A 24,105-nucleotide genomic window follows, 5' to 3' on the forward strand; every position below is an offset into this window, starting at 1 on the left:
GTGACACAAAACTAACCAGAAGCACTAGAATTTGGCAACTGACGATTAGATTCCCATTAGCCATTCTGAATAAGAGTGAGAAAATATCAGTTGGCTCTAGAATCTTGATCTTTTACCTAAAGGGTGAAACTGGTGCCAAAGGCTTCTACACAAGTAGGGTCTGGGGGGCAATTTTCCAACTCAGTCTTACCCCAACAATTTTTGTGGGGAGGCTGTTTAAATGCCTTGACCTCAGTAAAACTGTGGTTCACCAACCATTGTGCCAAGGCTTGCCCGTAATCTAGATCTTTTACCTACCGCTGTAATAAATTTTATTTCACTCAAAAAGTTCAAGTGCAATATCATTTCGACTCTAAATTGTTGGGACTTCAGAAGAAGCTTTGGCAACACCAAGTTCCCAATTGTCAAAGATATTAGTGTCTTCTTCAAAAAAATTATTTATTTTCTGTTGATTATTAGGATGAGCATTTGGACCATACAACTGATGTTTACCAAGAATTAACTCACAAACACAAAGATGCCACAATATATGTCTAGAAAAAAATAGTCATGCATATAGTAAACTCTGAAGCAGAATGCCCGAAGGATGGCAAATACCTTTCGACGGCCTTCACCTGATATTTGGGCCAATATCTTACTGTTGGGGCTAACAACAGCAAATGTAGGCCATGAATTCACCCCCAGTTCTCGCCACAGATACATATCCCCATCATTAACAACCTACATAAATTTACAGATGCATTTAGACAGAATAAAGCAATAGAACCTGCTGTACACAAAATGAGTAATTAAAACTAGAGGAGCTTACAAACTCAAACTCTCCTAAATGAAATTTGTTATGTGGGTCCACTTTTTGGATTTAAATACATGTATAACAGTATAAGTTCTATAATTAAAGTAACGCTGTCATGGTTGTCATTGTCTTTACTTTGTTGGTCCAGTGTCTTTACATTGTAATTGCTCTTTGATTAACACAAATAGCCTCCAGCATTCTGTGGCTTGACTATTCTCCCCATTACTCAAATTGTGGGCTGTGCTTTCTTCCATCTCTCATCTTCTTTTCAACTTATCTATTTTTTTTATTAAGACAAGGTAACAATTTGGGTTCTGTATCAGAGCATTGATTTCACTACCTGGACTCCTTAATTCCTGCACTGAGAGCGGTTATGGTATTTCCCGACATTTTGATACACAGCCACATATACTGTTTTTTGTCTGCCATAATCCTAGTTTTTCAACATATACAACTAGGTTCCATCATCATTCTTGGTGAAGTTACCGGAGGAAGCTCTTTATCTGAGACTCTGAAAAGCCCTAAACAAATGTCAGAGTCTTTTGTGTTTAGCTATCCACGTTCGATTTTCAGTCTTTCAACTCGGTATGTGTTTTGATTGATGACGCTCGTTATCCCTCTCCTCCAGGAAACAGAAGTTAGAGCTTATATCATTGACAAACAGAAGATGGACTACTTTACCTGCCATGACTTCCATTGAGTATAAGGAGTTGACAACAGGGAATGTTACATTGCTTTGTTGGTTGTGGAACAGTATGAATCCTTCTATGGCTACAAATGTAATGTTTGATACACAGCCAAACATATTTTGGATGGTCTCATAGAAAATAGAATATGTTCAAATTATATGATTTACACAGTAGTTCTAACCTTTTAAGCAGAAAGGCGAATCAGTTGGTGACTACCGCAGCATTCTAATACTAGTTGTGTCCCAACCTTCTGATTTATTGATTTATGTAGCAGGAATCATTTTTATGATTTATGTGACAGGAACTCAATGTGTACCAACCTCTTTTTATTAATATTGGAGTTCTTAAATGTCAACATGCTCAATATGTGGTTAGAAAATCTTTATTTGAATCACTCTAACCCCAGCCTGTGAAGTATTAAGTATTAGTTGGTCAAAAAACTCTGAATGAGGCCTATAGTAGGATTTCAATAAATAGAATTCCCCCTCTTATCTAAATCTACATCCACCAGTTCTTCCAAGGACAACTTTACTTTAATTGCAAGTCATGGTGGCCATAGTCAGGATACTAGATTTCTCAATAGAAGTCATGGTTCAGGGGAAGCTTGTGGATAAGGTGTGGTTGGTCCTAACCAGCAATGAGATCTGTTCAAGGGACAGTACGTCTTTACAATTTTAAGTATCCAGTATGGTTTGAAAAATCATAATAGTAAGATCAAGAAAGAAAAAGCACTCACCATGGTCGCAAAAATATGCTCAGTTGAGAAGTGTTGGTCAGGCATGGCGACGTCAATGTGCTTGACAACCATTTGCTAATATTGTTTGGCTTTTTGGGAGTACAGAAAGGGTACTATGTAATGACACTAATCAGAGTTCTTCCAGAGGTGTTCATGATGAAGTGTTCAATCAACTATGAAAGCAAGTCCAGCAGCTTGAGAAATATCTTCTGCATCTACTGCCTCATTGGCTCACTTAGATAAACCCACATGTCACTTCCTCTTCCTTCATTCCTAGGTCATTGACTCAAGCACATCTTCACACATGACTGGTAAGCCAACTCTTTCTTTTCAGCAATCTAATTGTCCATCATAAGCTGTTCTTGCAGACAGATCCTTTACTAATGTTACTAGTCATGGTGCCATTCTTCTGCCTTCATCTGTTTTGTTATCTACTGCCCCTAATGTTTCTAAGGTACCCATTGATCTTTTCTTAGCTTAAAAGTCATGTTCACTGCTCCATCACTCTTTACCCTTCCTGTTGTGCTTTCCAGTGTCTCAAGACAAACATAATAACTGACAGGGGGCATGAGAAGGAATATACTACTTTGATGTTGCTTTCTCTTCCTATACATTGGCAATACCATCTGGGAAATCATTCTCATTCCAAGACAGCATGTGATCTCTAGAATGTTAAAACTGTAACTATAACAAAACTTGAAGCAAACATAAAAAAAAAAAAAAGCTTACTTGTATGATGTTGATAAACAAGATATTGGTAGAATGGCTTATTGATCAATTGATCTCAAGCCCTCTATTTATAATTAAGTGGAAAGTACACTATTACAAGGAATAGAATTTTACATGAATACAAACTCTAATCTAACTCCTATACAAACTCTAATTGAACTCCTAGTAGAATCCAGCACTCCCCTTCAAGTTGAGGCATAGATATTAGTCATGCCCAACTTGCCTACAATAGGAAGGAAATCTCTTTCTTTCAAACCCTTAATGAAAACATCTACTACTTGGTCTCCAGATCTTACAAAAGGCATGCAGATAAGCCCTTGTTCCAACTTTCCTATGACAAAAAAACTGTCAATTTCAATGTGCTTAGTTCGATCATGTTGTACCGGATTATTAGTGTTGGATTCTATTAGGAGTCTAATAAGAGTTTGTATAGGAGTTAAATTAGAGTTTGCATTCATGTAAACTTCTATTCCTTGTAATAGTCTACTTTCCACTTAATTATAAATAGAGGGCTTGAGATCATGGATCAATAAGCCATTCACCACAATCGTTTCTTTCAACATGGCATCAGAGCCTCAATTTAATTAGGATTTTCTTCTTTTCTCCGGGCCCGAACACAGCACACGGAGGACCAAGCGGAAGAAACAGGGAGCCAGAGACGAAAAGCACAACAAACCAACGACGCCACGAAGGGAGAGAAAAGACAACTAAAAAAGGAGGAGGACAGGGCGGAAGCAGCGGGGCCGGGCCCCCGGATGTATTGTTTTTCAACTTTTTAAGTCCTTTTTGAGTTTTCCACCTTGTTGTAGCCTTTGTCCTAACACTCTCTTCTTTCTTTTTTCTCTCTTTCAAACCCATCGCAATTAGGTCACCATCTACCGCTGCACTATCTTTTCGGTTGCAAACGAAGACCAGAAAAAAAAGAATATCTTTTCTGTTGCAAACGAAGACCAAAAAAAAAAAAAGAGAGAAGAAGAGAAGAAGAGCCACCGCTGCTACTAACGCACCTGCTGCTTCCAAGCATTACCGCCGCTCGAGAAATTCTTCAGTTCCGATCGATATCTACGGCTGCTACTATCATTGCTGCTACAACCGCCGCTTCTGCGCAATCGGGGGAGAAAAAGAGGAGAAAAAGCGAGAAGAAAAACCGCTGTTTCCTGCGCCTCAAACTGGTATCGTTCTTCGGTTTTTCTCGCCACCGAAAGAACAACTAAATCAGACGGAAAGGAGAGAGAGGACGAGAACCACTTCCGCTATCTGCTGCTGTTTTCTGCTACTTCAGGAGAAGCCGAACAGAATCACTGCAATCCGTCACCATCCCCATCGTCAAGAAACCAGGTTTGAACGTGGAGTACGATCAGATCAGAGTGCAAGTCTTAAGTTGTTCTCCCTTTCCTACACTAGAACAGTCTTATGCTCTTTTTCAGTGTGAGGAAAGTCATCGATTAGCCATGCTTCATACTCCTATTATGGAGAAATCAGCTTTACAGTCTTTTCACACTAAATCTGATCCAACTAAGAAAATTGTCAAATGTGAGCATTGTCTCAAACCATATCATACCAAGGCAAATTGTTGGAAACTGCATGGGAAGCCTGCTAATTTTGAGCAAAAACGAGCACAAAGAAAGGGAAAACCAAAGGCTAATCTCTCTGAGACAGTTTCCACCACACCCTCTGCAAACGTTGGTTTCTCACCAGAGGAGTTCGCTACTCTGCAACGTATTATGCAGTCTTTTACTGCCGGTACAGCTTCGAACACTGCTTCCTCTACTACCCATACCAACTCCTACCTTGCTACTTTAGGTAAAACTTTTACAAGCTTTCAAGCTTCTTCAGTTTCTACTCCTTGGATCATTGATACAGGAACCACAGATCATATGACAGGTTTATCCAGCTCTTTCTTACAATATTCTCCAACCTCTGGAAAGGATAAAGTTCGAATTGCTGATGACTCCAATTCTTCCATTGCTGGAAAAAGGACCATTCAGCATTCTCCATCACTTTCTTTGTCTAAAGTTTTACATGTTCCCTCTTTCTTTACTAACTTGTTCTCTATAAGTAGTTTACACATGACTTGAATTGTAAAGTGACTTTTTTCCCATCTTACTGTATCTTCCAGGATCTGGTAACAAGGAAGGAGATTGGACGTGGTAAACTAGCCAATGGACTTTATTTGCTCGAGCCGATTGGAGGATCTACTTTTGCTTTGACTACATCTTCTAATCCGGTCCATTCGGTAATATCAGATCTTCATCAGTGGCACCATAGGATAGGTCATCCCCCTCTAGGAACTCTTAAGAAAATATTTCTTGATTTGGTTTCTTCTTGTAATGAGGATAATTTTTTTTGTGAAGCCTGCATTTTTGCAAAGCAGACTCGTTCTACTTATTTACCTTCTCTTCATAATAAAAAACATATTCCTTCTATGCTAATTCATATTGATGTGTGGGGTCCCTGTCGACGTGTGTCTATTACTGGTCATAGGTACTTTGTTACTTTTATTGATTGTCACTCTCGTTCTACATGGATTTATCTTTTAAAACAAAAAAATGAGGTTTTCCGATGTTTTCGTGATTTTCATAATATGATTAAAACTCAATTCAATGCCACTGTGAAGATCCTTCGCAGTGACAATGGCACAGAGTATATTGATGGTGACTTTCAAAGATCTCTCTGACTCTAACATAATACATTAGACAAGTTGCGTTGTGCCCAAAATGGGGTTGCCGAAAGGAAGAATTGGCATCTCTTAGAGATAGCCCGTTCCATTATGATTGCTATGAATGTATAGGAGTTAAATTAGAGTTTGCATTCATGTAAACTTCTATTCCTTGTAATAGTCTACTTTCCACTTAATTATAAATAGAGGGTTTGAGATCATGGATCAATAAGCCATTCACCACAATCGTTTCTTTCAACAATTAGTAATACTAATAGCAGCCTTGTTGTCACAATATAACATCATAGGGTGTGGAACTTGGACTCCAATATCTTGCAACAAGCCTTTCAACCATAGTAGCTCACAAACTCCACAAACCATAGCTCTATATTCAGCTTCGGTACTAGATAAAGCTACCACATTCTGTTTCTTACTTCTCCAAGTAACTAGATTTCCTCCAACAAAGGTACAGTAACCTGAAATTGACTTCCTATCTGGAGATCCAACCCAGTCTGCATCAATGTATGCTTCTACTTTTAGATTATCAGTGGGTGACAAAAGTATTCCTTTTCCAGAAGTCCCCTTCAAATACTGTAGTATTCTAGTAACTGCTTTCATATGAGCTAAATATGGATGATGCATGAATTGGCTCACTATCCCTACAACATAAGCGATGTCTGGCCTATTGTGGGACAAGTAAATAAGCTTCCCTACCAGCCTTTGGTATCTTCCTTTGTTCACTGATTCTCCCTCTTTTTCTTTAAGTTTAGCTCCAGCTTCAATAGGGGTATCAACTGCTTTACACCCCAACATTCCCACTTCTGATAATAGATCTAGGACATACTTTCTTTGGGATAGGAATATACCTTTCTTTGATCGAGCCACCTCAATCCCTAAGAAATACTGTAACTTCCTAGATTTTTAATTTCAAACTCTTTGCCAAGAAAGTCCTTCAACTTTTGAATTTCTTCACCATCATTCCCTGTGATGACAATATCGTCTACATAGACAATAAGAAATGTGATGTTAGTACCTGACTTTTTGACAAATAGTGTATGATCAGCATTGCTTTGCTTGTACCCAATAGAAGTCATTTCCTTCAGGAAGCGTCCAAACCAGCATCTAAGAGACTGTTTTAACCCATAAATTGACCTCTTCAACCGACAAACTTTCCCTGTAGTATTGTCATCGAAGAAACCATGTGGGATTTCCATATAGACTTCTTCTGCTAACTCCCCATTTAAGAAGGCATTCTTTAGTCTAGTTAGTGCAAGTTCCAGTCTTTTTCACAACTACAGACAACAGAATTATGACAGTGTTTAGTTTCACAACAGGGGCAAAGGTCTCCTGATAATTAATCCCATAGGTCTGGGTAAACCCCTTTGCAACTAGTATAGCTTTCAACTTGTTGACTGATCCATCCATATTTTGTTTAACCACAAATACCCATTTGCAGCTCATTGGTTTTTTTCCTGGAGGAAGTGTAACCATCTCCCAAATGTCACTTTCTTCATTGCCTGCATTTCCTCTACCATAACTACCTTCCATCTCTTATCAGCATAGGCTTCCTGCCAACTTTTAGGAATAGATACAGATGACAGAGAGGATATAAAAGCACGATAGGAGTCAGACAAAGTGTTATAAGAAACATATTTAGCTATGGGATGTTGAGTAAAAGATTTGACCCCTTTTCTAACAGCAATAGGAAGATCAAAAGAAGATACCTTAAGGGGAATAGTAGAATCTGATTATGGAGCAGGAGACTGAAGTGGTAACGCATCACCTTTCTCCACCTGCTTTAGCCGGTTGTAATTCTTTCTCTGATAAATCTGCACCTCCTTATCCTAGTCAATCTGGTTTTGAAAGACCCCAACAGTGTATCTCACAGGAGTGGTCTCCCCCTGGCTAGGTTCTTCACATGGTTCAGAAAACAAAGGGGGAGGATTAGAGTCCTCAGGTATATTGGCCGAAGTCTCCCCCGTCAGGAAACTCTTCTGGGACTCTTAAGTTGTGTTGGTGTGTGATAAGAAGATCTAGAGTCGGAAGAACACCTCTCCTCTAGTACTCTCCCCCTGGAGAGGTGTATAGTAAGGGCAAGACTCATGAAAAATTACATCCATGGATAAAATGGTTTTCTTGGAAGGAGGATGATAACATTTGTACACTTTCTAAGTAGTAGAATACCCAAAAAATATGCAGCGTAAGCCGCGGGGAGCCAGCTTACTTTGGTGGGCTGTGATTCTGGCATAACACACACATCCAAAAACCTTTGGGGGAATAACAAAACAAGAGGCTCCCTAAAGAATCTCATTAGAACATTTAAAACCAAGTATGCTACTGGGCATCCTATTCATAAGGTAAGAAACAGTGAGTATAGCATCACTCAAGTATTGGTCAGGTACAGTCATAACAATCATAATGGAACGGGCTATCTCTAAGAGATGCCGATTCTTCCTTTCGGCAACTCCATTTTGGGCAGCCGTATCAATGCAACTGGTCTGATGTATTATGCCAGAGTCAGAGAGATATCTTTGAAATTCACCATCAATATACTCTGTGCCATTATCACTGCGAAGGATCTTCACAGTGGCATTGAACTGAGTTTTAATCATATTATGAAAATCACGAAAACATTGGAAAACCTCATTTTTTTTGTTTTAAAATATAAATCCATGTAGAACGAGAGTGACAAACAATAAAGTAACAAAGTACCTATGGCCAGTAATAGACACACATCGGCAGGGACCCCACACATCAGTATGAATTAGCATAAAAAGGAATAATTCTTCTATTATGAAGAGAAGGTAAATAAGTAGAACAAGTCTGCTTCGCAAAAATGTAGGCTTCTCAAAAAAAATTATCCTCATTACAAGAAGAAACCAAATCAGGAAATATTTTCTTAAGAGTTCTTAAAGGGGGGTGACCTAGCCTACAGTGCCACTGATGAAGGTCTGATATTCTTGAATGGACCGGATTATAAAATGTAGTCAAAGCAGAAGCAGATCCTCCAATCGGCTCGGGCAAATAAAGTTCATTGTCTAGTTTACCACGTCCAATCTCCTTCCCCGTGACCAGATCCTGGAAGACATAATAAGATGGGGGAAAAAATCACTTTACAATTCAAGTCATGTGTAAGACTACTGATTGAGAGCAAGTTAGTAGAGAAAGAGGGAACATGTAAAACTTTAGACAAAGAAAGTGATGGAAAATGCTGAATGGTCCCTTTCCCAGCAATGGAAGAATAGAAGCCATCAGCAATTCGAACTTTATCCTTTCCAGAAGTTGGAGAATATTGTAAGAAAGAGGAGGATAAACCTGTCATATGATCTGTGGCTCCTGTATTAATGATCCAATGAGTAGAAACTGAAGAAATTTGAAAGCCTGTAAAAGTTTTACCTGAAGTAGCAAGGTAGGAGTTAGTATAGGTAGTAGAGGAAGCAGTGCTCGAGGCTTTACCGACAGTAAAAGACAGTAGAATATGTCGCAGAGTAGCGAACTCCTCCAGTGAAAAACCAACGTCTGCAGAGTGTGTGGTGGAAATTGTCTCAGAAAGATTAGCTTTTGGTTTTCCCTTTCTTTGTGCTCGTTTTTGCTCAAAATCAGTAGGCTTCCCATGTAGTTTCCAACAATTTGCCTTGGTATGATATGGTTTGTGACAGTGCTCACACTTGACAATCTCCTTAGCCGGATCAGATTTAGTGCAAACAGACTCTTAAGGTTGATTTCTCCATAATAGGAGTATGAAGAATGGCTAATCGACGACTTTCCTCACACTGAACAAAAGCATAAGACTGTTCTAGTGTAGGAAAGGGAAAACGACTTAAGACTTGCACTATGATCTGATCGTACTCCACATTTAAACCTGCCAAGAAGTCATATACCCGAATCTTATCAATGTGCTTCCTATAAGTAGTCACATCATCTGGGTTAGTGGGTTGATAATCCCCATAATGATCCAATTCCTGCCAAAGAGATCGCAACGCGGCATAATATTGGGCCACAGTCAGTTCCTTTTGGGTAGTCTCATGAAGCTTCTTTCATAGCTCATAAACTTGTGCATCATTCCCTAATTGTCCATATGTTTCAATATTAGCCTTCCAGATTTAGACTCCAATATCAAGCAATAGATATCCACGGGCAATATTTTGGAATCATGGAATTCAAAAGAAATGACATAGTAAAAGAGTCATTCGAGATCCATTTATCCTGTGAAACACCTGTGGTAGTAGGTTTGATAGTGATGTCCGTAATGTGTTCAACAAATCCTCTTCCGACGATAGTCAAGTAAGCAGATCGGGGACCAAATCAAATAATTTGTCCCATCAAATCTTACCGAAAGAGGATGAAGAGTGCGGTAATGTTCGGAGCCAGTGGGAGCAGGAGTATCATCAATAGTTGTCATGTTGACAAAATTATCTACAATTCTCCAGTCTTCACCCTTTTGAAGTAACAGAAATGTCGTAGAATGCAATAGCCGAACAACTCAAACAAATCTACTCTTTTTTTTTTTTTAACTAAAACAAATAAACTCTGAAAAATATGAACCCCTGAAACATAATATATATATATATATATATATCAAAATAGGATTTCGAACCAGAGAATTGGGGGACAAAATATGGTTCAAAAATGTGGTCTAGTTTGGTCCAGGTGGGCTTAATAGGTTTTTAGAAGGGCCAGCTTAAATCGAGATTTCAGAAGGGAGATGGGATTTCCGAAGGGGTTACCGTTTACCTGGGTTTAGGACGATGGCAGAGGCGAATGGTAGAGGCGATGGCAGAGGTGATGTCGATGGTGATGGCGGAGGCGATGGCGATGGTTAGATGCAGAGATCGATCGTATTTTTTTTCCGGCGGCAACGATTGATGCCTCTGTTCTTCGAAACCCTTTATGAGCTTTCAAGAAAGGTTTCTTCGTAACTCCCACTTCTTCTACCACTTTGAAACCCTTTCTGTTCTTAAAGCTCAGCCGTAAACAATGGAGAGTAATTTAATTGAGAAATCGCTGAAACAAAAGGGTAAAGATGCTCAACTAGCTAAGCAGCAAAATCTCAGATGTTGATGTCGAGGAGGATGGAAGCAGAGGCGATGGGTTTTGGAGAGACCTCTCGGCAATGGAGGTAGGTCTTCTCAGCGAAATTTTTTCTCTTCCCTTCCCTAATCGAACTTAGGCTCTGATATTATGTTGATAAACAAGACATTGGTAGAATGGCTTATTTTTTTTGGATGAATAAATAATTATATTAAAAAAACGAAAGCAAGACAACAAGGTCTTTAAGAAGAAGACTAAAAAGCAGAACTAAGACCCCATGAGACAACAATGAGCCTGTTCCTTGGGGTATCATCAACAGGGGGATGGGGAATAGCTATCAGCCTAGAAGAAACATCAAAATAAATGGCACTCCAAATCCTATCTATGGATTAGGATTTGGAAGTCCATCTCTTATGATTGCGCTCCCACCAAAGGTGATGGATCAAGGCACAATTCACTAGCTTACCAATCCGATCGCAAATGGAAGTACTTGAAAAGGTTCTCAAAATCCAAGACCAATCTCAAAAAAACCCATAGGATCGCTTCAAATGGGGCCAAATGGAAGAAATGGCTTTTCCCCAGATAGATCTGGAGAAGGGGCAAGAAAAGAAAAGGTGCTCAAGGTTCTCTAAACCGTTCCAACAAAGGATGCAATTGGGATTGGCATGGCTATGGCGGTCAATAAGGAAAGATTGGGTGGGGAGGGCTAAGTTGAGGGCTCTCCAAAGGGTAAGGGAATGGCAGGGAATGTGGCCTTTGAACCAAACCAAAGTGGGCCAGGGAGGCTTCGGGTTATGGGATCTGATAAGGTTCCAAGCAGAGAGATGGAGAAGGTTTTGGAAGGGGAAGGGATCCAGATAATGAGGTCTCTCGGAGTGTTAGAGAGAGGGGGGAGGGAATCCCAAACCTGTGTGAGAATGGGGAGGGGGGAGGGGATCCATGACCCATTTGAGATGAAACTAGACAAAGGAGTGGTTTTGGGGATACGGGTGCTGTAAACAGTGCGGGGACCAAATAATTTATAGAGAATGCCCATCGGATGCCACGAATCTAGCCAGAAGGAGGTGGTGGAACCAGAGGAAATGGAAATAGAGATGGCAGAGATGGCACGGGGACGCAGCAAAAGAATTTTCCTCCAGACCCAAGAAGGATTGGGGGGCAAGGGGACAGTCCAAAGGGAATCACATCGCAAGTGGTAAGAGTAGATCCAATAACCCAAATGGAATCATGCTTTATAGCAATTTTCCATATAAGTTTGAGAGGCAGGCAATATTGACATCAGAGATCCACTGGATTCCCGAGCCTCCTTCGGAGGTAGGGCGGCAGATGCAGGACCAACTGATCGGATGGATGAAACGCGAGGCTTCCTGTCCTTTCCAAAGGAAGGCACAAAAAGAGACTCCATAGCATGGATGGTAGATTTTGGAATCGAAAAGATCCCGCACCAATAGAGATAGGAGGACTGAAGCTCAAACCGAATGAGCACCACTCTCCCAGCAAAATATAGAAGCTTGCCCTTCCAGAGTTGGAGCTTCTTCCGGATGTTGTCAAGCATAGGGAGGCAGTGGTGACAAGTGAGTCTACCAGGGATAAGGGGGAGACCAAGGTAAACCATAGGAAAGGAACTAGGGGAAAACCCCGACAAATGGAGGAGAGAGGCATGAAGTTGATCGGGGATACCCGAGAGAAAGATGGTGGATTTGCTGAGATTGACACGGAGCCCAGAGAGGGCTTCAAACTGCGAGAGAGCTGCAAGGATGGAGGAGATGGACAAGTGATCCGCTTTAGAGAAGATCATAAGATCGTCAGCAAAAGCAAGATGAGTTAGGTTTAAGGACCTGCACTTAGGGATGGGGGAGATGAGAAGCTGGTCACTCATGGACTGAAGGAGCGGAAGAGGACCTCTAAGGCAAAGGAGAAAAGGTAAGGAGAAAGAGGGCAACCTTGGTGGATGCCAACCTGGGGTTGGAAGAATCCAGCCGGAGAACTTTGGCGATGATGGAAAAACGGGGAGAAGAGATACAAGTTTCGATCCAATGGATGAAGGGAGGGAAACCCATAGAAAAAGGACATCTCTACGGAAATCCCAGCGAATAGAGTCAAAGGCTTTATGGATATCAACCTTGAGGAGAGCGGCCGGGGAATGATTGGAGCGATCAAATCCCCTGACAATCTCCTCACAAAGGAGAATGTTATCCGCAATGCTCCGAACCGAGATAAAAGCCGATTGATTCGGACTCACAAGGGAGGGAAGCACCAGCTTAAGTCTATTCGCAAGGATTTTGGAGATGAATTTATAGAGGAGAGGGAAATGGGGTGGAAGTCCGAGCAAGAGGAGGCTCCTTGCTTCTTGGGGATAAAGCAAAGAAAGGTTTGATTAATGGAAGAGAGTTGAGAGGGGTTGAGGAAGAAACTGTGGATAGCATGGATAAAATCATTCTCAATAAAGCTCCAAGAGGCAAGGAAGAAACCCATACTGAAGCCATCGGGACCAGGAGCCTTGTTAGGCTTGTGGGAGCGAATGGCAAGAAGGATTTCTTCAGAAGAAGGGATGGCACAGAGAGAGGAAATGGCAGAAGGATCCACAAATTTGTTGATGAGATGGGTAGGAAGGGGAGAGCGGGGAGGGAGAGAGGAGGGGGAGAGGAGGTTGGAAAAGAAGGAGACGATCTCGGCCTTGATGCTGGCAGGGTCAAAGATACAGACACCATTATTGGTGATGAGGGAAGGAATGGAGTTGAAATTATTTCAGGCTTTGAGGGACCAGTGGAAGAAGGCAGAATTTGAATCCCCCAGATTGAGCCACTTGATTCTAGCTTTCTGGCGGAGCAAGCTTTCTTCTGAGGAAAGGAGGGAGGAAAGATCAGAGGAGAGAGATTTTTCCTCCTCGGAAAGGGAGGAGTTGAAAGGGTCAATTTGAAGGAGGGCTTGGATGGACTAGAGATTGGAGCGGCAGGAAGATACTTTAGTCGAGAAATTACCAAAGGTCGAGGAATTCTAGGATCGCAGGGCTTCTTTGGTGTTGCGAAGCTGACGGGTAAAAGCAACAAAAGGGAGAGAGTGACATTGGACAGGTTTGGACCAAGCTTCCCTAACAGTGTGGAGGAAAGAATCACTAGAAGACCGCATGTCAAATAATTTGAAGGGTTTTGGGCCAAAGGAAATGTTAGGAGAAATTTGGACAAGGCAAGGAGAGTGGTCGGAAAGATTGGAATTAGAAAAGGAGGCATGGGAAGAGGGAAAGGCGGAGAACCAAGAATCATTGGTCAGGAAGCGATCGAGTTTAGAGGCGATGCGAGCCAAACCCAAGCGGCGGTTATGCTAAGTAAGGGAATCGCCCGACCAACGGCGATCGGCTATCCCCGAATCATCAATGCAAGCATTGAAATCATCCATCGCATTAGGATCAAGGGCGGAGCCTCCGAGCCTCTCATGGGAAAACCTAATGACGTTAAAGTCGCCACCAATACCCTAGGGGATATTGGTGGAAGAGGCGGAAATAGATTTAATATCCTCCCAAAGAGGGGCACGATCGGAGGCAAAATTGAAGCCATAGATAATGGTGAGGAGAAAAGGAGGGGAATGGATGCCAAGGATGCTGAGGTGCATAAGCTGCGGGGTGGAGTGAATAAAAGAAATTTGGAATCTAGAGGAGTCCCAAAGAATCCAAATACGACCATTGATAGAAGGGGAAGAGTTAGATATAAAAGACCAAGAGGGGGCAATCCGAAGGGCATTATCCATTTGGACATGAGTTTCAAGTAAGGCACAGAGAGATACTTTAGAAGATTTTATGGTGTTTTTAACATCAGCTTGCTTTGTAAGGGAGTTGAGCCCCCTGACATTCCAAATAAAGAAATCAAACATAGCTAACAAAGGGGGGGCATCCATGTCGCTGCTTGGGGAGGGGCAAAGTGGGTGGGGATTCTTACACAGGGGGGAACTGAGTGGGGAGAGTGTTTCAAAAATGTCTGGATCGATGGTTGAACTAGAGGAAGTGGAAGTAGACTCAGGAAAGGCTCGGTTCATGGGGGTGATGGGTTGGACAGGGTCGGTAGAATGGCTTATTGATCAATGATCTCAAGCCCTTTATTTATAATTAAATGGAAAGTACACTATTACAAGGAATAGAATTTTACATGAATACAAACTCTAAATTAACTCCTATACAAACTCTAATTGAACTCCTAGTAGAATCCAACATATGATGATTTGCATGAAGCTTAGATGGAGCAACCTCCTGGGTTCAACAAGAATGGACAAGAATGTCCAATTCTCAGTCAATTTCAACTAAGATTTAGTTCCGAGGTTTGTCTCCATGGAACTATGTTCTTGACCTTCTAAGTGAAACAAGAATGTTGTGTGGTATTTGTTAGAAAACAAGCATTAAATAATCAAAATAGCAGCTGAACTTGAACAAAGAAAAGAGAGAAGAAGAAGAGAAGAGAGATGAAGAACTAGTAGAAGAGGCTTGTGATTCTTGCTTAAGAGTCTAGAATCAGAGAGCCCTTTTATTTATAGCTTCTAATAAATCTAATACAACTTGAGAGACAAGTAATTTTCCTCTAGAAAAAGGAAACAAAAAAGTACAACTTTAGTAACTTCCTAGCTCCTAAAATAGAAAATTCTGAAAATAGAAACTACTACCAAAATAGAAACTATGCTTTCTAAAAACTCCTAAAACTTATGTAGCAAGACTCCAACATTAGAAATAGAAAGTAGAGTAGCATCACTAGCATATACTGTTCACGTGAACAGTACCGTGAATAGTAAAAGCAGATTTTTTACTGTTCACGTGAATAGTGTTGTGAACAGTAAATAGCCCAAGTGTATATACTTCAACACTCCCCCTCAAGTTGGAGTGTACACAAAGAAAACTTCAGCTTGCACAATACGAATAAACTTGAAAAGTAGCACCAATCTTGAATCGTGTAGCAATGGCATATGTCGATAAACACTGAGAAAACTTCACCCAGGAGATAATCAACACCAACTTTAAAAAAAAACTTTAATTCTTCATGTCAATAGAACCATCCAATATTGAGAACAATCAACGATGTTGAAGACGAACAAAGTCCATAAGTATAGTAGGATCAAAGACACTATCCATATAATGCCGGTAGTAGGGAGAAATATCCACACTAGATCTTCAAAATTGTAACTCCAAAGTCCATATAAATGCTTCACAAGAACGCAAGTAGTAGGTAGGCAAAAAGCATTATCCATGTAATGCCGGTAGTAGGGAGAAATATCCACGCTAAATCTTCAAAATTGCAACTCCAATGTCCATATAAATGCTTCACAAGAAGGCAAGTAACAGGTAAAGTATAGGTAGGTAAAAGACAATATTGATTATTGTGGAGCAAGTTGGTAACGTAGTATGGGATACTACGGACCAAGTAGGTAGGTAAAGGACAGTATGAGTTACTGTGACCAAGTAGGTAAGGTAAAGGACAGTATGGGTTACTGCGGACCAAGTAGGTAAGGTAAAAAATAGTATGGGTCACTGCGGACCAAGTAGGTAAGGTAAAAAACAGTATGGGTTACTACGGACTAAGTAGGTAAGGTAAAAGACAGTATGGGTTACTACGGACCAAGTAGGTAAGGCAGTATGGGTCATAGAAGAAAATTCGACCGAAATTCGACAATTTCGGTCGAAATGTCTGCATTTTTAAAAAACGAAACGAAATTTCAATTATTTCGGAAAAGTGTCAAACGAAATTTCGGAGATTTCGACCATTTTAACCGAAATTTCGACCATTCCGACCAAAATTTCGACATATCAGCATTCCAACTTGTTTTTCCTTAGTTTTTGTTGATTTCTATCCCATTTTCACCTAATTTTCACTACTCCTTTGCCTTCAAACACCACTTTTGCTCATTTTTTGCCTCCAAACACCTCCTAAGCCACAACAGCTACAAAGGAAACTCCAGCAACAATAGAATGTGAAGCATGAGCCACACCCAACAGTTCCAAACTTCCCCTTTTTTTATTTTTGTTTTGTTCATGCCTTAAATGATCTTGTATTGCCTTGAAATTATATATGTTTAGCCTAGGACTATGATCTATAATTGTGTTTTGTTAAACTTATCTTTTTCTTATTTGCTACCATTTTTTCATTTTTTATTTTAATAATTATTTTCTAAAATTATGTATTTTTATTTTATGTATATATGATATATAGGCTTTAGCTTTATATATTTGAGACACCATCACTTGATCTAGTCGGTCATTTTATTTTGTTGACTTGTTGTATATGTAACCATTCTACCAAACAATTCATGTATGTTGTTGATTCTATGCATGTATGCAATACAGTTTGCACTTGTCGAAACCAGCCATTTGTTAGTATACTTGAATGATAAATTTTCAATAGTTTTGTTTTTTACAAAATACTAGTTCCATTGTGTTTATTATGCTTGAAATAGGTAGTATACAAGAATCCAAATCATTTTGAGTCCATATGAGGCCCGAAATTGAAGTTCCAATTTTCAGAAAAAGTGTCCAGTTTCGATCGAAATTTCGACCGAAACGTTGAAATTTTGCCCTTTTGCAAGGTCGAAATTCCTGTTTCGGTCGAAATTTCTTCCTTGGTATGGGTAACTACAGATCAAGTAGGTAGGTAAAAGGGCAATATAGGTAATGATACTGTTGTAGAATGCCATAAGTTGAGGGCAAAGATCTTCACTAATAATATCCATCAGCACATCTTGAGTAGATATAGAATAAGGTACCATTCTCCCGCTCACGTGTAGAATTACACGTGGACAATTAATGATGACTAGTGACAAGCATCTTAAAAGTATGAGCACAAAAGAAACCCAAGAAGGAAAAGTAGCAGCCACAGAGCAATGTATTATTCACCAAGAAAGCTGATCAAGCAGCAGAAAATCATCTCACAGGACAAAGTCTTGTTCACCAAGGGGGAAAAAAAATTATGGACCACCGCTAACCCTTAGGCATGAGCAAATTAGATCAGGAAAATATATATATATATATATTGAACCAGCTTGGAATCTCAAAATTGCAATAGTCGCTACAGCAATCCACTCAGAAGAAGTGCAATAACAGTAGTTGCAGTAGCAAATAATATCAGATCTCAGACCATAGCAACAACCTTCTGCTAGATTTAAAACTCTAAAAGATCTTGATATGAAGGAAAAGTAGTCCTCTAGGTCTTTGTAGAAGTTTTAGATAAAAAGAAGGCTAAACTTGATTCTAAAATAAACAACGGAAGCAGTAGTAAAGCAAGACGACAACAACAGAATTTTTCAGAACAGAGAAATTCATTGAAACAGGGTACTAGTATACGATTTGCAGCAAAACTTATAGCACAGACAATGGAAGACAATACTTAGGTCTTGCAATCCGAATTATGGGCATATCTTCGCAAGAATCAAGAGGAATCCCAGGACATCAGTATAATGCAGATCAAACTTCAAATTTGCACAAAAAAATAGGGTAATAGCAGCCTCAGTTGAATCAAATAGGTAGACATATCCCCATAAAGCTTGGGGCCTTTTTGTAGTATTAATACATAAATACTTGGTGCTTCAAAAGTCAAAGAAGAAGGGCATCCATTCACAATTACTGCAGCGAAGGTTGGGGCTACCTTAGATAAGAAAAAGGGAAAAAAAAAAAAAACCAAAACTGGGCAGCCAAGAGAGAGAAAACAGTCCCTAGGTTGATTAAACTTACTCTGATGCCATGTTAGAAAACAAGCATTAAATAATCAAAACAGCAGCTGAACTTGAACAAAGAAAAGAGAGAAGAAGAAGAAGAGAAGAGAGATGAAGAACTAGTAGAAGAGGCTTGTGATTCTTGCTTAAGAGTCTAGAATCACAGAGCCCTTTTATTTATAGCTTCTAATGAATCTGATACAACTTGAGAGATAAGTAATTGTCCTCTAGAAAAAGGAGACAAAAAATTACAACTTTAGTAACTTACTAGCTCCTAAAATAGAAAATTCTGAAAATAGAAACTACTACCAAAATAGAAACTATGCTTTCTAAAAACTCCAAAACTTATGTAGCAAGACTCCAACATTAGAAATAGAAAGTAGAGTAGCATCACTTGCATATATTGTTCACGTGAACAGTAACACAGATTTTACTGTTCACGTGAACAGTACCGTGAACAGTAAAAGTATATTTTTTACTGTTCACGTGAATAGTGTTGTGAACAGTAAATAGCCCAAGTGTATATACTTCAACCATTTCTATTTTAGAAGTTAGGAAGTTAATAAAGTTGTAATTTTTTGTTTCCTTTTTCTAGAGGACAATTACTTGCCTCTCAAATTGTATAAGATTCATTAGAAGCTATAAATAGAAGGGCTCTGTGATTCTATACTCTTAAGCAAGAATCATAGGCCTCTTCTACTAGTTCTTCAAAAAAAAAAAAGGTAAAAGACCAGTATGGGTTACTGCGGACCAAGTAGGTAAGGTAAAAGACAATATGAGTTCTTGTGGACCAATTAGATAAGGTAAAAGACAGTATGGGTTACTGCGGACCAATTAGGTAAGGTAAAAGACAGTATGGGTAAAGACATGTAATGATATCGTTGTAGAATGCCATAAGTTGAGGGCAAAGATCTTCACAAATAATATCCATTAGCACATCTTGAGTAGATATAGAATAATGTACCATTTAGGTAAAAGGCAATATTGATTATTGTGGACCAAGTAGGTAGGTAAAAGGCAGCAAATAGCCCAAGTGTATATACTTCAACAGTATTTTTCTAAGCCTATAGGTAACCCTAGAGATCCTAACATCAAACTTGGGCAACTGATGGCAAGAAATTTGCAGACTAACATCTATGCAAAATCATATATTGTACCGCTATGTGACCTGATATATCCTTTGTTGCTTGCGTGATTAGCAAATTGGCAAGTCAACTAATCAGATCTATTGGGAGACAGCATGTCATACACTTATAGGCAATCTAGGGAAGGGTCTTATTTATTGTTGTATGGGTCGCACCAATATTATTGTTTATTTGATGTTGATTGGATTTGGTGTTCATGGTGATGGAGATCTAATACATGCTATTGCACCTTTCTCAGCAGTACTCTTATTATATTAAGGAATAAAAAGAAAATTAAAATAGCTGATGAAATGTTGTAGTTGCAAATAGAGAATGGCTCGCAATGTAGTTGAGTTGGTGAATCTTAGATCCTTCATTCAGAAGCTTAATTTTTATCAAAAAACCAATGGACATGCTTTCTGATAATCAGACAACTACTTGCATTGTTAGTGTTAGAAAACAAGCTTTAAACAATCAAAATAGCTGTTGAACTTGAACAAAGAAAAGAGAGAAGAAGAAGAAGAGAAGAGAGATGAAGAACCAATAGAAAAGGCCTGTGATTCTTAGCTAAAGAGTCTAGAATCACAGAGCCCTTTTATTTATAGCTTCTAATGAATCTAATACAACTTGAGAGACAAGTAATTGTCCTCTAAAAAAAGGAAACAAAATATTACAGCTTTAGTAACTTCCTAACTCCTAAAATAGAAAGTTCTGAAAATAGAAACTACCACCAAAATAGAAACTATGCTTTCTAAAAAACTTCCAAAACTTATGTAGCAAGACTCCCACATTAGAAATAGAAAATATAATAAAAACAATAGCATAATACTGTTCACGTGAACAGTAACGTGAACAGTAAAAATCCCAAATTTACGTATACTTCAACAGTTAGTAATCCTGTTTTTAAGGCAGAACTATGCATATTGAGAGGATGACCATTTGTTGTGATGTGGTATGAAGAAATTGATTTCGACTATGTTAGTTCTAATAATCAACTTGCTGACTTCTTTAACAAAGCATTGTTTCAACAGTTCCAAGCTACACGTGTGAAATCTATGTGCCAGCTTGAGAGGGAACATTATGTAATTAAGTGGGTAAACAATTAGATGTATCTATTGGTTCTATATGTCAGGGGTACTATTGTTATAACTGTCATAGTCTTTGCTATTGGTAGGTTTTGTAGGTGGAGCATAGACCCATTTTTTACATTATAATTTCTCTTCGATTAATATAAATCAACCCCCTCATCCTCATGGTTTGGTATTCTGCACATTACTCAAAACAGGGAGCTGTGTTCTTTTCCCTTCTCTCATCTTCTCTTCTTTCCTTCTTATGGTCAGGTCTGGTTCAGGTTCTTTATAGTTACAGTTTTAAGATTCACGACACTGGTGCACACTAGTGAAGGAAAGGGATCAACAATTATGTCCAAGAAAATTTCCTAGCTCAGAGAATCAACATGCAGCATAAATAATTTAAAATAGCGAAAAATGAGATGCCCTGATAGAAGGTATATGATTTTTTCCCGACTTGCTTTAGAACAAATGCATTAAGAAAATCTGCATAGAGTGGGTATACAATGAGAAGCAGGTTTCCTATGGAAGCAAGGAAACATGCTCCATATAGTGCATATAATATGATGAATCTATTCTTAAGAAACCTAGACACTTATAGAATATCAAATGTATAAAATATGAAATCCGAACATCTGATTTACTGGATGAGTGATGTCATAACGTAGAACTGCACTACGAATGGCTTCTGAGTCTTTCTCGTTATCAAACTTTGCAGAATGAACACCAACAACAGTGAACTGCAGAAACATTTAAGCAATGGTTATAATGGAGGACAAGTGATAAACTTAATAATGTCAACTTAAACATGCCCATATAATATTTCTTTTTGATTGAATGAAAAACAGAAGTACAAAAATACTGCACCATAAGCAAATTTCTGTGCACATGATCATCATCATCATTCATAAATCATAACCTCATCCCCATCCAACTAAACATTAATCCCATCCATGATTCATATAAAGGATTTCAAACAGAATCCCTGCTACTGTATCAGGAAATAACTGTTTGGCATTCTCCTTCACCTGGACTAGGGATGGGAAAGCTTGACATGGTGGGAGTTTCACACTAAAAGAGAGATATTTTCTATAGGGTCAAAGATTCAAAAGCCGGTTGTGTAAGGATGCTTTCCCATACCACCTTGCATCCTGACTAGTCTCACACTATCACCCACTCCATAAGCACGTGGGCCACCTACTAGACAAAACCATTATCCATGGAGTGATTGGTGTAGGGAAGGAAATTCTGCCCAAACGGTAAGCGTCGACAACCCTCTTATTTCATATATACTAATATTTAGAAATTTAAGCATGAATATCCAAGCCACACACATAGATTCAACCAAGTCAGATATCAAAGTTAACTGATTCAATAAAAAATCTACTCTAGTGATCAAGATTTTAACATTGTATTCACTCTGGGCAGCCTTCATGGGACCAAGCAGATAAAATGGCTTAACATTTTCAAGGCAAAAATGGATAACATGATAGTCCAGAATTGGCTTAGATACTTAAGCTTTCAAAAACGAAGCCCACAGAGTAATGAACAAAAGACAGACAGAAGTAAACCTTACCGGCTTATCTTTATACTTTTTCTCCAAATAATCTAGATCTGGCAGCACATGCATACAATTAATACAGCAGTAGGTCCAAAAGTCGAGTACAACAACCTTTCCTTTCAAATCCTGTCCAACCAAACATAGTGTTGAGAAAATGATAACTGAACCTAGCTCAAGTAGTCACATATATATACACAAACATGCATAAATATTGGCAACTGAGTTGTAATAGCAAAATTTTAAGAAGTCCAAAATTTAAGGATTCTAGTACTGTTAACTGGTTCTGGAGCTTTATTTGAAGAGGCAACAATGAGACACTTCTTTTTTTTATCTTCTTCTTCTTTTCTTTTTCTTTTTTTTTTTTTTTTTTTTGGGGGGGGGGGGGGGGGGGCGGGTTGTGTGGGTGTGGTGGATGATATTGGTTGGAAGAAAGTAGTGTTTCTTAAGAATCTGGGATTTTTAGGGGTTGAGCTAGGGTTAGGGTTAAAGTTGAGTGTTCAATAGGTGTTAGGGAGGTTAATCCTAAAGGGGCTTACGGTTTGGGTGAGGGGTAAGGAGATTTAGGTTTTGAAATATTAGGGTTTTAGTGTTTCTAAGGAAGAAGATGAATTGGCTAAACCTAGGGTCTTAGATTAGGTACATGCTGTTTTGAGAATTCTGGAAGTTCCAGAAGTTACAAGGGTGGAGGAGGAATAAGAAGAAAAGAAAGATGGGGTGCTGGGAATTGATAACCTAGGGTTGGGAAAGGGATGGGGTTAAAGGGCAAGGGCTGAGGGAGGGAATGGATGCCGCCAAAGGGTGGGGGAAGGGGGAAGGAAGCTATGCGATGGGGGACAGTGCTGTAATGCAAAAATTAGGGTTTGGGAGGGGTAGAGGAGAGTTGCAGATGCAAGGAAGAAGAGGGAAGGGGCTTGGGTTGGGTGGTCTTCACTCTTCAGTACTTACTTAGAGATGCAAGGGTGCAAAGGCTTCTTCAAAATTCTGCAGAAATCTTCAATTGATGGGCCCCTTCATGGGAACACATGACCTCTTAACTCTTGCTCCTTCAATCTCAGCTTTATTTTATTAATCATAATCTCTGAATAGTACATTATAGTGAAGCATATATATAGCCTTCAGAAGGAAATCACACAAGGACTGTAATTTAGAGAACAAAAACTCCTTTGACTAAGGACTCACACTCAATGATTCTTTCTTGTCACACTCTAGAAGAGTCCAAATTGAAATCTAAGAGTAGATATGGATTCCTTGCAAGAAGTAGAACAAAACTAGAGGACTCCTTTACTACTCAAGGAATCCTAGCCTAACAAGGACTCTTCAATAACTTAACCAACAATGACTCAGGCTAAAAAATAGAAGTAGATCTAGGGTCCCACAAAAAAAATGGACCCAACTAAACCCTAAGTGCTCAACCAAAATGCCCCTGCTGGTACTAGAGGGACATAAGGTATGGGGAAGCAACACTAGGCCCTATTTTGGCCCTGAATCTGGTTCACATTAAAGTTACAGTAGTAGGAGGAACCATACTGTCAAGCAGGTAGAGACCATTCTGCACCTTACCATGTCCAATCGTTCTATATGTGACCAAACCCTGACCAACTCAATGAGAAGGAAATCATGGAATATGCAAAACAGAAGACAAGGTGGAAGAGTAACGAATGGTTCCTTTCCCAAAGATCAAGAGAGGGATCCATTTGCCACACAGTCTGCATGTTTTCCCGACAAAAGGGAGTACTGATGGAATTCAGTAGACGAATCAGTCATGGGATCAGTAGCCTCAGAAGCTATAATCCAGGAGGTGGTACAATCAAAGCACAAAAGGGTAGGTCAGAAATACCTTGGGCTTGATAATTACCAGAAGTAGCAGAGGCAGTTATTAATGTAGTGATAGTGGGGGAAGCTAGTAGTAGTCTATGAAGAAATTGCAGTTCCTTTAGAGAGCTTTGAGAGCATGTCAGCTTCAGTGGAAGATGCAGACTCAGCTATAGTTTGATTGGCCCGAGTATTTCCCCTGTTCTTTCCACAACCAGCCT

At 39.4% G+C, this 24,105-nt stretch overlaps 1 protein-coding gene across 1 annotated transcript in view; it reads right to left on the minus strand.

Annotated features, from left to right (window-relative positions):
• The window catches only part of LOC149008534 (haloacid dehalogenase-like hydrolase family protein), a 161,345-nt gene that overhangs the window by 103,482 nt on the left and 33,758 nt on the right, over nucleotides 1-24,105 (minus strand). Inside the window, exons 13-15 of the mRNA XM_089166055.1 lie at nucleotides 22,088-22,198; nucleotides 21,156-21,251; nucleotides 598-720 (exon numbers count right to left, since the gene is read on the minus strand). Of these exons, the coding sequence (XP_089022181.1) occupies nucleotides 598-720; nucleotides 21,156-21,251; nucleotides 22,088-22,198 (330 nt within the window). The remainder of the gene's footprint in view (nucleotides 1-597; nucleotides 721-21,155; nucleotides 21,252-22,087; nucleotides 22,199-24,105) is intronic.

The sequence above is a fragment of the Hakea prostrata genome, chromosome 8, assembly GCF_041222555.1.
Source record: "Hakea prostrata isolate BN-2017 chromosome 8, UWA_Hpros_2, whole genome shotgun sequence".
NCBI classification, from domain to species: domain Eukaryota; kingdom Viridiplantae; phylum Streptophyta; class Magnoliopsida; order Proteales; family Proteaceae; genus Hakea; species Hakea prostrata.